The following is a 15,006-nucleotide window of genomic DNA, read 5'->3' on the forward strand; positions in this document are numbered from 1 at the left end:
CCATAAAACTTTACACACAAGAGACTGAAAAGGATGGAAACCTGGAAGGTGTATGAAGGCTTTCTCATATCACTGGAAGATGTGAGCGTTTAACATTAGAGATGAGCGAGTACTGTTCGGATCAGCCGATCCGAACAGCACGCTCGCATAGAAATGAATGGACATAGCCGGCACGCGGGGGGTTAAGCGGCCGGCCGCTGTCAAAGCAGAAGTACCAGGTGCATCCATTCATTTCTATGGAGCGTGCTGTTCGGATCGGCTGATCCAAACAGTACTCGCTCATCTCTATTTAACATGCAAAACAGGCAAAGCTCCAATATCACAGCAATATAACTCAGTAATAAAGACTATGAAGCATCAGGCATCAACCAAACCACTACAATCCTAGCAAGCAATGTACTTTCCTAGGGTCCTGTTCAAACCTAGCAGAAGTAGTGCAGTTAATAATATGCGTCACATATGATATATAAAATTCAATGCCATAAGTTTAGGGCCAGATTAATCAAAAAATGTTGTCGCACACACAGGTTTTGTTGCCAAAAAGGGAAATAAATTTATTTACAACACCGTGTACATCATTTGTTGTGCCTTTGGACATAGGGGTCGCAGTAATATGAAAAAGACTAATAGATCACAATAGTTGACGTTTCGGTCGTGTAGACCTTCATCTGAACTGATCTATAGTGTGAATACAAGGCATGTAGGATGTGTCCCATGCATGTACACGGTGTTGTAAATAAATTTATTTCCCTTTTTGGCAACAAAACCTGTGTGTGCGACAACATTTTTTGATTAATCTGATTGTGGGGTCGAAGGACCCTTTGACGTCTGCACCACACTTTCTAAATTTGTGAGTGTGCGGCACCATTGCCTTTTTTTCATAAGTTTAGGGCCAGACCGTGACTTTGGTTGCAACACACATCTTGCAGCCATAAGCTGCACTGATTTACAGGTGGACCCTGCAAGTGTGAACACAGCCTGATGTGAGTGATAAGTGATTAGCTGGTTGTCCAGGAATTACAGAATTGGGACAAGGTAAAAATAAAACCCATATTCTCTTGCTCCCAGCACTCTGGTGTTGGTCCAGTGGTATCCGAGGGCTTGTTCCCAGTGGAAGTCCTCACTGCATGTGACCAAATCATACAAGGACTAGTGATGTCCTGGGCCCTTTCCTGTGACTGATGAGGCCACTGATTTCCACATGAGACTAACGTCCCAGATTCTTTCCTGTTTTTACCTCAGCGGTCACATGCGGAAAGCACTTCGGCCGGAACAAGGCCCCGGGCACCTCTGTACCGGACAATGGCGATGGACACCGTAAAGATGAGTATTTTTTTTTTTTTATATGTATCACCTTCGCATCCTGCTTCAATCCTAGACAACACCTTTAAGGCTATATTCACATTACTGCTTTAAAAACTGTAAAAAATATGGATTAAATAGTTTATCACATGGGGCAGCAGTTTTATCTCTTATAGACTCGAGTATATGGGGGAGATTTATGGTGCATTATATGCCACACTTTTCTGAGGTAAAAAGCATGAAAAAGAAGATATGAAGACCCTATGGGGCTGAATAAGGGTGAGTTCACAAAGAGTTTTTGGTCAGGAATCCGCCTTCAAAAAAACACCTCACCGTACAGTCCTACGTAACCTGCTTTTTTTTCTTTTAGCGGAAAAAGAAGCGACATGTCCATTCTTCAGGTGTTTTCCGCCTGAAAAAGTCAATGGAGGGGTGGAAAAACCACTAGCGTCTTTTTGATAAAATTTTTTTAAAAAAACGCCTCAAGAAACACTAGATGGATTTTCCGCCTCCCGTTGACTTGCATTTGATTTTTCAGGAGGAAAACGCTTCAAAAAACGCCTCAGGAATTTTCCTGACCAAAAAACTCCTGGTGTTTTCCATGCCAGTCTTCCTATCGCCTGTGTTGGTGCTTGCAGGACTTTTCTATCCCCATTTTTCACCAAAATGGCCGCCACTGTCGTGTGAATACAGCTTAAGCCTAAATTCAGTGTATGTGAATGGGAGCTATTCAGATGACTGACTTTTTTTAAAAGTTTTCTCAGACCACTCGGTACACTCCAGCGTATGAGGAATTTGTGAAAAACGTACATAGTTTATGACCATTTTCTACCATGGTTGTGCGAGTCTCGGCTATGGAGTTACAATTATTTCACTGCTAACTCACCTTTGACTAAATGGTGAAAGACAAATGCTGAGGTAACCCAAAGCAGCCAATCAGCTTTCAGCTCTCATTTCTTCCACACAGTTGGTAACATGAAAGCCGCTGACTGATTGGTTGCTGTGGGTGACTGCTTTTGGCGCACTCTAGATCCTATGTACGAGGTCTCCCCCTCAGCCAGCGGCAGGCAGCCCCATCCCAGCGACGTCACAGCGCACCAGGTGACCCCAACAAAGTTCTCTGTCTCCCTCCCTCAGTTCTGTTGTTCCAAAGGGGGCCAGGAAATGGCGGCCTGAGCTCCGTCTCCTCCACAGGTTGCGTCTAGAATGGAGTTGCTCCTGGTTAGGTCCTCATTACAGCAACTCCATTCTAGCTGTCTCACTTCAGAGCTGACTAGTTTGGAGTTGCTGCAGGTAGGTTCATGGTCTGGGTATATTCTCTATAGGTTATTCAGTATAGGACTTATATCTTATGATAAGTTCCACCTACAATAATATTAATAAAACAAACATACATTTTAAAAAAATATATATTTTATTGAAATAAAACCACCTGCACAATCCTCATTATCCATATTTTTTAAAAAAAACCAACAAAAAAAACACCTCCACTAGTTACCAACGTAGTCTATCAACTGGGGGGGTGGGGGTGGGGGTGCACTGCTGGGCATGTAATACTGCGCACGCCACAGCCCTGCCCCCTTAGATGCAGCAGTACCCCCAATGATCTCCTGCGCCCCCTTAAATGCCAGAAACACCCAAAGGACCCCGTCTCCCTCCATGGCAACGACTCCTATACCACCCTAAACATCAATCCAATCCCCTAGACCCCCTGGGATACAGTCCCATGTAAAACATCACTCTTTTCAGCCTCATCCAACATGCAGTCCCATGTAACTAAAAAACTACCCCCTCAGCCTCATCCAATGTGCAGTCCCATGTAACTATATCACTCGCTTCCCTCAGCCTCATCCAACATGCAGTCCCATGTAACTAAATCACTACCCCCTCAGTCTCATCCAACGTGCAGTCCCATGTAACTACATCACTCTCTCCCCTCAGCCTCATCCAACGTGCAGTCCCACGTAACTACATCACTCTCTCCCCTCAGCCTCATCCAATGTGCAGTCCCATGTAACTACATCACTCCCCCCTCAGCCTCACCCAATGTGCAGTCCCATGTAACTACATCACTCCCCCCTCAGCCTCATCCAATGTGCAGTCCCATGTAACAACATCACTCTCTCCCCCCTAAGCCTCACCCAACATGCAGTCCCATGTAACTAAATCACTACCCCCTCAGTCTCATCCAACATGGAGTCCCATGTAACTACATCACTCTCTCCCCTCAGCCTCATCCAATGTGCAGTCCCATGTAACTACATCACTCCCCCCTCAGCCTCATCCAATGTGCAGTCCCATGTAACATCACTCTCTCCCTAAGCCTCACCCAACATGCAGTCCCATGTAACTAAATCACTACCCCCTCAGTCTCATCCAACATGGAGTCCCATGTAACTACATCACTCTCTCCCCTCAGCCTCACCCAACATGCAGTCCCATGTAACAACATCACTCACTCCCCTCAGCCTCATCCAACCTGCAGTCCCATGTAACTAAATCACTACCCCCTCAGTCTCATCCAACGTGCAGTCCCATGTAACTACATCACTCCTTACCTCAGCCTCATCCAACATGCAGTCCCATGTAACTACATCACTCCTTACCTCAGCCTCATCCAACATGCAGTCCTATGTAACAACATCACTCTCTCAACTCAGCCTCATCCAACATGCAGTCCCATGTAACTACATCACTCGCTCCCCTCAGCCTCATACAACCTGTCTCTCCCCTTCCATCCTCCATTACCACAAGACAACCCTCTCTGCTTTCTGTTCTCCAGCTCCATGTGCTCGGCTCCGGCTTCCTCTACACAGCACAGAGCAGTGATGGCCGAGACTCCGCCCTCCTCGGAGAGGCCACGCCCCTTCCTGTGACATCATCCCTACCAGGAGTAACTCCACTCTAGTCAGGACCCTCCTCCACACCTTCCCTGTGTACCGCCGAGGCTGCAGCCATTCTTCCCACAGTACAGGGAGGAGCTACCTCCAGGAAATCCCTGACACGCCGGCCAGGGCTGGGCTATCACCTCCTCCTCCTCCACCTCCCTCTCCTCCTCACAAAGTTACTGTGTGTCCATCTCCAGTTCTTCCCTCCTTGTTGTTATTATTACTTATTTCCATTATTATTTCCCATTAACTTGGCCGTGTCCCGATGCCGGCTGTCCGTGACTGAGCTCAGGACGTGGGGGAGCACGAAGCGCCATGACTCGCTGGGTCCCCACCAAGAAAGAGGAGAAATATGGAGTGGGTAAGTGCAGGAAGTGGGACACAGCCTCCTGAGGTGAGGAGGGGGCTCATGGAGGTCTGAGGGCCACACACTATACTATATTACAGCCCCTGCTCAACTACAACTCCCAGCATGCACTTATATCTCTGCTGGGTGTTGGGGTCCTGTACAAAGCAATGGGCCACAAGTTGCACACCGCTGAGGTAATCCATCTATATATATATATATATATGGAATGGTGTATACTCCGCTTCCTATCGTATTATGCAGAGCACATTGTTGTCTGCTGCGGGACGTTTAGGACATGTTCACACATGGGCAATTTAAAGCACATATCCGTGTCAGAGCCGACAACAGTCTGCATTGTGCATGTGTGGATGGGGTTTCTGCAACCCTGTTCATATGTTACAGAAAACGTATATGCTGCAAATAAAATCTACTAGGGTTGGGCTGCGTTCACATCTGCATCATTTAAAAGGGTTCTCCAGAGAGTTTTGTTTTACTTTCCTCCTCTGGGGTTGTTCTTTTGATGCTGTACAGGTCAAAAACCAGTCAGCGGCTCCACCTCCTGTCTCATTTTCGAAAGGTAAGTTACTTGTGCTTTTGGGGGCTGGATTTACTATAGTTTGCCCGCCCCCCTAGCATAGGTACCTAAGTACCTTGTGAGAACTAGAGGCGGGACAACCTGAGGGCCAGGTGCTAGTTCCTATCACGTGACCTGGGGTCGGAACCGGTCCAGAACCCTAAGGTAGAGCATCTAAAACCCCAGGGGATAGTACGTACACAAAAAACCCCTAAAACTCCCTTAAAACCCCTTTGATCCACTCTTCTCTTCTGTCATAGAATTAAGTAATAAAACAGATCTCTCTAATGACTCCTAAAGGTTCCCAAGGGACCCCTTTGTCTATAATGAGGTCCATTGGGTATCTATTAATTTCTCACCGACGTCACCGGACGAAAACGTCAAACTTTCAGGATTTATTCATCCATGATTTCAGACAGACACTGATATGGATGTTTACGTCGACTTATATGGTGACCACTTTGTGTCATCCTTTGACTCCTTCACTAATGTAAATGAATGGGCCAAGCATTGCTGGACCCATTCGACAACTAGGAGTTGCAGTATTCTTGGGGTCATAATGCGACTCCATTTACTTAAGTGGGTGCAGTCGTCGCAGGGTGTCACAGCTATCTGTGACGGGAGCTGTTGTATGTAGTTGTAAGTAGTATGCAGCATATTGCCATAAACTTCACTTGCAAAGTCAGTGAATAAGTCTAGTTAGGATTAGGCCTCATGCATATGATTGTTTTTCATGACCCCATACACATGACTGTGTATTTTCATGGTCCGGTGTATAGGGCTGTGAGCAAAACTCAGGACAATTCATATTTCTGTCTGTTTTTGCGGACCGTGCTCACTGGCCCCATTGAATGTGGCTGCAGAAGCATGGACTGCACACAGATGACATCAAACACAGCCCGGCAACGCAAAAGTGGTCATGTGCATGTCGCCTTAGGCCTATAGCCCAAGTCTTGTCATAAAATGCATAGCTGATTAGCCGTATGTGAACTTACCCACACCTTTAGGCAGATTTTGTTGTAGATTCATTGCAGATTTCGCAGTGGATATTCCTGTGGTCGTCCAATTATGGCTCCATTCACACAACCAAAAATGGAACAGATGGCATTCTTGTACTGTCAGAACGAACAGGAATAGGACTTGGTCCCTATTTTGTGACTTGGTCCTACAGCACCCACATAGATGTGTATATTGGGGCATAGAGATGAATTGGTCCACATGCTATCCATTATTATGCATCCTTAAAGGGGCTCTATCAGCAAAATCATGCTGACACATATGTGTGAATAGCCTTTAAAAAGGCTATTCAGGCACCGCTAAGGTTATATTAAACTACCCCCTCCCCTGTTTTAAAATAAAACCCTAAAGCAGAATATGTTCAACTTACCGAACGTGCACGGGGGGCTGGAATTCAGGGTCTGACGTCATCTTCAGCCACGCCTCCTCTTCTAGCGATGTCCTCGACTCCCGCCTAACTAGCGAACTGACATTCATAAAAAATGGCACGGGCGAATGCGCAGTAAATGAACTTCAGCTAGTTGAGGGATCTCTTTGGTAGTCCCAGAAGAATATCCTGAAGCTCTCAAGCCCAAGTGTCTTCAGACAACATTCAGTCTGAAAATTACGAGCAATATAAAGACCGGATTTGCTCGTGTACATTGGGCATTAGCTGATCAGTCATAGATGGATCTCAATGGCAATCTCTTTATAAGAGGGTCATCCACTTTATACAGTTGGGCTGTGAACCTGGAGGACCCCTCTATGGCTGCCATAAACCTTAATATTACCAATTGTCTGTTGTCAAAGTAAAGCAGATTAGTATACTTCAGGGTTTGTTCACTAGGGATAGATATGCAAAATGCATAGAGTGACAAATCCGTGATAAAATCTGCATTAATAAAATGTGTGGATTTCAGCACAAATTTCAAATGGATTTTTTTTTCCACTGCCATTTACATTTTCTCTCTGCCGATTTCTAGAGGTGGCTGCAGCTTTGGAGACTCCTGTGCTGATGTGAACTTAGCTTAAGGCAGATTGCGGACTCCTATCGAATAGAGATGAGCGAACACTGTTCGGATCAGCCGATCCGAACAGCACGCTCCCATAGAAATGAATAGAAGCACCTGTGACACCGGCTAGTCGCCGGCAAAGTCAGCGTCACAGGTGCTTCCATTCATTTCTGTGGGAGCGTGCTGTTCGGATCGGCTGATCTGAACAGTGTTCGCTCATCTCTACTATCGAACCTTAGTCATCGGGAGAGAATTATCAAAACTAGTACAGAAGTAGTATGATGTGGTTGTCAATAGCAACTCTTATATTTCACAGCTCCGTATAACGCATCAGGTTTCCTGTGCTAGTTTTGTCTCCGCCACTGGTGGACTTTATTGAACATTTGTAGAAACAATGGGCATTATAAATAGATCTATTGTATTGTTAGACATTGCGACTGAGCTATATCTGACTGTTGTGACCCCCTGCTGTTCACTATAACCAGGTGCTATTCCATTTCTTGTTATGTTGGCTTTTTTTCTGTGCCATTTGCTATAAAGTAAACCACTTGTTTGGATCGTTCAACGTTTTATTAGGGAACTGTGCATTCTACAACTGTTTCAAGATCTGATCAGGCTTTTTTTTTTCCCTTGCAAGCTGGTATGTACTGATCCTAAACCTGCACCAATGACATTTCCTGTCACTGCTTTGTATAGCACAGGCATCCTACAGCACTGTGCCTATATGCAGGAATGTATTTCCTATTACACATGTATTGTTATGAGTAAGGGGTTTTCAGAGTCTGCTGATACATGTTGTACGGACCTGTATATGGGAAGTCCTTGTGAGTAATTTGCCAGCCTGGGCTGAGTCACTGCTTCTACCAAAGCACCAGCTTTTATAGAAGAGAAATTTAAAGAGGATTTACGGCGTGGGCACAGCTTTATTAAAATATTTCTGCTCCTTTTCCTGGCTGTATTTGATCTGGAGAAAGCAATCTCTGGACATTGCATATGCAAATCATCAAACCAACATCTTAAAGGGAAATGCACGTTACAACTAATCACATGCAGTTTTGTTTACTTTTTGCAGATGTTACATTGCAGGATTTGGGAATTTTAACCTTCTGTGCCGTCCTTCTGGCATGCTGTGCTCTTTAAACCACATGGTCTATCCGTTTTCCAAGGTTTTTCCCTCATTGACTTCGAAAGGAAAAAACAAAATATTGAACATTTCCTAGAACTTCTTATGAGGTGAAACCGCAGCACAAGTCACATGTATTTACAGAAGTCTTTGCAGCGGTTTGGCAGGGTCGCTACAGATACATGTGAACATACCCTTGAAAACCTGTTTTGACATGACAAGGCAGTGAGCTAGGAGGTGCCATTTGTAAGGGTGCAGATGTTTGGATCCTTGACAGTTCTCAATTGCAGAGATTTTGGCACTTTGTGACCTCTTCATATAGCTACTTAGAGATTTCTTAGACTGGACCTGGGCTGAGCTGTACTAGTTATTAAAACTCATATCTCTCTTGTACACATGGCTGTACCCTGTAGATAGATGCTATTCCTCTCCCCCCCCCCATACAAATGTATACGGGGTCAGCCCAGCATGCATGTGCAGTGGGGAATAAGTTGCCAAAGGATCAGGCTTGTCGGAATACAACATACTCAATCCTTCTTTCCTTCTACATTGGTCGTTGGTATAGAATTTGGATACTTCCATGCCCCTCTGATTAAAATAGCGGGGTCGTCCGACCTTCATCTGTTGTGTATGGCCACCTGAACCGAAGCGTTTGATATCAGTGGAGCAGTAGTCTGATAAATATAGGTCTCGTGGAAATTTCTCTCTGTAAGGTACAGTATATTCATGCACAGATTTGTTGCTGACATTTCTGTGACCGTCCTACATGGCAGAATGGGACTTAAAATCCATGCATGTGATGAATGGCGTGGAACTGGTTTTCGGTTGTAGAAATTTTTGCATCAAATGTGAACTTACCTTTAACTTCTGCAGATCTCAGATGTCTTAGAGGTGTTTTATGTGCATGCAACTGAAAGAAATCATGGCATGCTCCATCAGATATCATAAAAAAGAATAACTTTGTACCTAACAATACATAATAATCATAAATCTCCCTCCCTGGGGAAGGAGTCTTGCAAGTTGTCTCCTGATTGGTCAAAAGCAGCAGTTCATGGGGGCCACACGGTGGCTCAGTGGTTAGCACTGCAGCCTTGCAGCGCTGGAGTCCTGGTGTTCAAATCCCGCCAAGGGCATAAACCATCTGCAAGGAGTTTGTATGTTCTCCCCGTGTTTGCATGGATTTCCATCCCATATTCCAAAAAAGACATACTGATAGGGAAAAATGTACATTGTGAGCTCTATGTGGGGCTCACAATCTACATTTAAAAAAAAAAAAAAAAGCAGCAGTTCACGCCGACTTTCAGCCAAAAATTTCCAATATGTCGGATCTGCTTTTCAGAGACTAAACCTTATAGGCGGTTTGACACAAATTGATGTTTATGGTATCTACATATCCGATACTGTATCTCAAAACCTGATGTGTATGACCAGCTTTACAGTGAAGCTATAAAGCTATAAAACTAAATACAGCTATAGCTGTATTTAGTTTTGAAATGAATGAGGATCCATAGTCTGTGGTCATTTACCAGTGACTTGTTCAGTCAGATGTCCCATTGAAATTAATCCTGTATGCTCTTCCTTTGCTTCAGCACACAGGAGTACAGACTGGTGCCAGGCCACTTTACAAGGCTGATATCGGCTGTAGAGCATTTGTATACAACATACAAGAGTGCAGCCTGGAGGACTGGCACTGAATACAGGAACTCCTAGGTCTGAGCACAGTCTGCTATGTGCGTATTGTAATTCCTGGGACTTTATTTCATTGTAACATGTCACAAGAGGAAGTTTCTTCATGTGGCAATGTGTTTTCAGCATAGTAATGTGGCAGCAGCTGGTTCCCTCCTGCTCTAGGCACTGTGTGTGAGATTGCTGCTGTGGCTCATCCCGTTGGAATGGCCTGTAAGGCGCGCCTATTCCCCCAGCACTCGGTACAGGAAGGCCCTCTTCATCTTCCTCCCTGGCCCCTCCTGCCTCATCTCTGACACTTCACTGCTTCTCTGCAGCCGCACATGCTGAAGACGCCACTTTTTATATTGAAACTTTCATTTGAGATTGCAAAAAATAAACTTAAGTTACAAGTAAAACTTCTTGTAGCCGATGGGCATATGTATGAGATATCATTGACTTTCATCCTGCCGGCTTGTGAAATTGCTATTCATACTTGGAGAACAAGGAAGGGACTTGCAATATAGAACCGGTATATCTAGCCAATACTCTTCCTATAAGGCATGTTTCTATGGTGTTGCTCTGTAAGACTTTTCTGCCTGCACGTGTATTTACATGGGATTTGTACCCACACTGCATTTCAAGCACTTATAACCCCTGTATGTAAACAGACTTTAATAATGTATTCATAGGTTGGGGTCATGTAGCAGTTTTCGCCTCTCTGCATTTCAGCAACTATAACTCTCCTTTTCCTTATGTAGCTGTTTTTTGTTTTTTTTGCTATTCTATGCTCAGGCTAAGTTATCAATAAGAGATCGGTGGTGGTCTGATACCCAGGTAGGGTTTTTTTTTTCTTTGTTTTCTTGTGACCATCGCAGTTACCAGCATATAAACATTGCCAGGAGTAGCTGATCTGTGGGGTCCTTGGTGTCAGATCCCTACAGGACTAATATTAATGACTCGTGCTAATGAGAGGCCATCAGTATTAGAAAGTGGATAACCCCTTGAAAGTTGTATTGTGATCCATGGGATATGGCGTCATTATCTGATTGTTGCAGGTCTGACTGGTGTCACACCCGCTGATCCATACAATGACAGTCTCTCAGTACTAGTTAAGGTGTAGTTAGGTTTTCATTACATCCATGCATCACTCCAATTTAGGAAATGAATCAGCTTCTGTCAAACTGGAATTTTACACTTCACTCAGCTAACATACATTTCCCCTGATCTTCCTTACACATGCACTCTTGGATCAAATGTACATTGGCTCTAACAATTGCTACCCCTGTTTCCCCGAAAATAAGACCCCCCCCCCTTTCACCTCCTGGACCACCTACAACCGGCAGACATGCCGGCGCTCCGCTAAGGAAGCGCTGGCATGACTGCCGATTGTCCCCTGCTCCAGCCGCTGCATAAGACATCCCCAAAAATAAGATGGGTAATATATTTCGGAAGAGATTTTAATATAAGGGACTGTCTTATTTTCGGGGGAACAGGGTACTAAACACCTCTAGCGACTGCTTATCTCCCTGAGCACAAAAGAATGGCTTGCCCATCCATTTAATCTGCCGACATCTGTTGTTAGGATATCCTTGTGCACACTTGGACAGTCAGTGTGGTCCGCCAATATACTGTATATGAGCAGTTTGAAATTATCTAATGTATATGATCCACGGGACTTTGAGGCTTGTCGGTGACCTGATCAGTGGATGTGTGTTGATGACTATGGTTTTGGGACTATTAGTACAGGTAACAGTCTGTGGCTGTTAGGGATGCTGAGAGTTGTAATTTTGCAATAGCAGAAGCACAGATTGGAGAGTGCCGCATACATAACAGTCCTTGCTTGTTTGTGTTGATATTGTGAAGGACTGGCCTTTTGTTCTGCAATAGAGATCCTCGCTACATTCAGGAAAGTTCTGTATGGGATCTGCACCGCTCAGCCAGAACGTCCGGCCCCTGTCCAAGTTCCCATTGTTATGCTAGGACGACAATATGTGTCTATTCTGGAAGTTTTGCCTGTGGACTATACACTGCTGCAGCTTCTCTTTTGGCCTTGTATGTAGGGAGGCAGTTACACATTCATCTCTACAGGTTCATGTGTATTTTGTGCACATTTCATCCTGAGCATGCTGGAAAATAAACAATTTATTAATGTGAACATTTGTGGACAGTTTTTCTGGTGCATATGTGAAATGTACACTGCAGACATAGTGTGAACGCTCCCTTTAAGGGGGTCTTTGGGTTTATTAATTAACGTGATATATACAGTTGAAGATCAGTAATGGTCTGACGCCCAGAACCCCTGCAGATCAGCTGTTTGAAATGATAGCACTACTCGGGTCATTTTACAAGCAATGTGACATCATGTTTATCGGTCACATGGCCTGTTCACATCTCAGTCTTATTTGTGTGACTATCAATTGGTCGGCAGGGGAGCCCAGATGCCGGGTTTACCAGAATCTTCCATTGATGACCTATCCTACGGTATCTAAGTATCACTATTCTTGGCATGATACTATACTCTTCACTCATACGCTGCATCTTTGCTTTTTCACATTGCTCTATGCAAAAAATGTTGGTCTCTTGAGTAAAATTGGAAAAATTTCTGCCTGAATTTGATGTAGGTTTTGGATGCAGTAGCTTATGATGTTTAGGCACCATTATATAGAACTTGTTCTTTTTAAGTCATTCCTGATCTTTGTTTCTAAGTTTTGTTCACAGATGATGGCATGTCAGGGTTTATATACTTGTTTGTACAGAAAAAAAATTAAAAACACAAAATTGGATTTGGGAGTTGTGTAGTGGACAACATCTAAAATATCAAGTGTCTGTTGATAAGACCTCTACCGATTACAAGAAGAGGGGTCCTCCGTAAGGAAAGCACCTAATGCAGAGGAAATGTAGTATTACAGGATGCTCAGAGCATTTCCATGGTCAAACTGAGTTCTTACATGTGAGAGCAGCTCTTTCTGGCTAATAGATGCGGGGAGTTCCTTCCCCTCTTTTAGATGGCTTTATGTGATAACCTCCTAAACAAGACTTCTTGTTGTCCCTGTTATGCTATAGAGAGAAATCAGCTGTACATTTGCCTGGCATTCTGCATTAGAAGCCTAAACCCACTGAGAAAAAATCTGCAAAAAAACCTGCAGACACAATGTGAATGTTAGTGCAGATTTGACACTGAACAAGGTCAAACTGGCTGTAAACATCAGCAGCATAAATAAATTTTCCGGGAAGATTTAGCTCCTTGTGTATATTTGGCAAAACCTCATCTTCTTTGTTGCTACTGTAAAAATGTAGATTTTCTACTTCTTATAGACATATCCTAAGGGCAGGCTCACACAGCTGATTTTGCATTGGTACCTGCCATGCCAAATCCGCCTGGGAAATCAGGAAGTTTTCCTGCTCCCATTCATGGAGTGTTGGGTGGAATATGGCTTTTTTTTTTGGCTGGCGATGAAGAGTCTGTCTCCAGTTCCAATGAATAGGAGGCCATAAATTTTGAGGAGAAGCCATAGCATGAAGACTATGTGGTTAGCACTGTTGCCTTGCAGCGTTGGAATCCTTGGTTGAATCTGAAACAGGACAACAACATCAAGGATGTGTTGGAAGGGTCTCCTTTGAGTAGTCTGGTACCCCACTTTAATGATATACTGTGTCTGTTCCACCCAGGCTGTAAATATAAAGGTCATTGTCTTAAGTTGCGTCACAGTCCTCAAGATTCATACTTCCTGTATGGATAGGATCCTGCAGAGCATTGCTTCCTGGGCTTCACAAAAAGTCCTACAATTCCCCAAATGACATTGCATAGGATTGTATATGGTGATAAAGAACAGTAGAACACTTCTACTGCTGAAAATCAGATGCAGGTCTTGCTTTCGACTAAACTTAACATGTGTTGTGTAGTAGATGGCTCATTACTAAATAAAAAGTTCTCAATTTTTGCTCATCAGCAGTTAATTTCATCCCATTTAGTTCCTGCATTTATACCTCTGAATGTATTGCCAGGAAGGTTATCTTTATAGATACTATTAGATTGATTGCTTGTAAAGGATGGTAATAAAGTCGGCATGTTCCCTAAATGCGGAGCCGTGCTACCTTCATGTCAATATGTGGTAATGGCCCCGCATTAGGTTGTTATTATGATAAATGAAGCCTGCGGAGTGTGATCTTAGAGGTGAGAGGGTCCCCTCGTGTGAACATGACCCTCTATATTGTTTCTCCTGGTAGCGCGCCAGCTGATTGCAATCAGACATGGCGTAGATGTAATTATTACATTTCTCTCAGCGTTATTTGCATCTTCACTGACTATCCATATTCATCTGATGATGTGTGAATCGCTCACATGGGATAATTTTATTCTGTTGAAAGTTTAGAACAAAAAAGAAGTTGATTATTTTGTTCTTCATTTTTTCTGAAATGCTAATGTAGTGAGAGGGAATGAATATGTCGTTACCAGCGGGAACCATCCATCATATTTTATATATATATAATATATATATATATATATATATATATATATATATATATATATATATATATATAAAAATAAAAAAATTGTTGCTGGCTATTTTCATTCACTTTCCATGTGTTTACAGGTAAGGTCACTAACTGCACCTAGACTTGATGTGACCTGGTTGTACCTTATAAACAGGAACGTTTTACAAGTTTGTGCAACTGGATTCTGGGCCCGTCCGCAGGGTAGATCATCATTATAGTATTGGTGCGGGTCTGACACCCAGACTCCACATGGATCAGTTGTTCCAGTCACATGTCATGGGGCTCTTTTTGTAGCTGTGGCAGATTGGCCTCAGTGGTCACATGCAGTCAAAGGACTTCCAGCGTAGGCACGACACGTGCGAATATAGAGTGGCGGAAGTGGACAGAGTATGAATATTATTTTCTACACAATACTATTGGTTACACCTATCCCAACCTCCTTGTTGATTTGCTTAAAGGGGCTCTATCAGCAAAATCATGCTGATAGAGCCCCACATATGCGTGAATAGCCTTTAAAAAGGCTATTCAGGCACCGCTAAAGTTATATTAAACTACCCCCCAGTTTTAAAATAATACCCTAAAAAAGAATGTGATCT

The 15,006-nt window shown here is 43.7% G+C and overlaps 1 protein-coding gene across 3 annotated transcripts in view; it reads left to right on the plus strand.

The window, feature by feature from the left end:
• Window positions 1-4,224: 4,224 nt before the first annotated feature.
• The window catches only part of DOCK1 (dedicator of cytokinesis 1), a 216,011-nt gene continuing 205,229 nt past the window's right edge, over window positions 4,225-15,006 (plus strand). For all 3 annotated transcript variants that reach the window (XM_075257678.1, XM_075257680.1, XM_075257681.1), the window contains exon 1: window positions 4,225-4,551. In XM_075257678.1, the coding sequence (XP_075113779.1) occupies window positions 4,506-4,551 (46 nt within the window). In that variant the 5' untranslated portion in view covers window positions 4,225-4,505. The remainder of the gene's footprint in view (window positions 4,552-15,006) is intronic.

Source organism: Leptodactylus fuscus, chromosome 10 (assembly GCF_031893055.1).
Source record: "Leptodactylus fuscus isolate aLepFus1 chromosome 10, aLepFus1.hap2, whole genome shotgun sequence".
NCBI classification, from domain to species: domain Eukaryota; kingdom Metazoa; phylum Chordata; class Amphibia; order Anura; family Leptodactylidae; genus Leptodactylus; species Leptodactylus fuscus.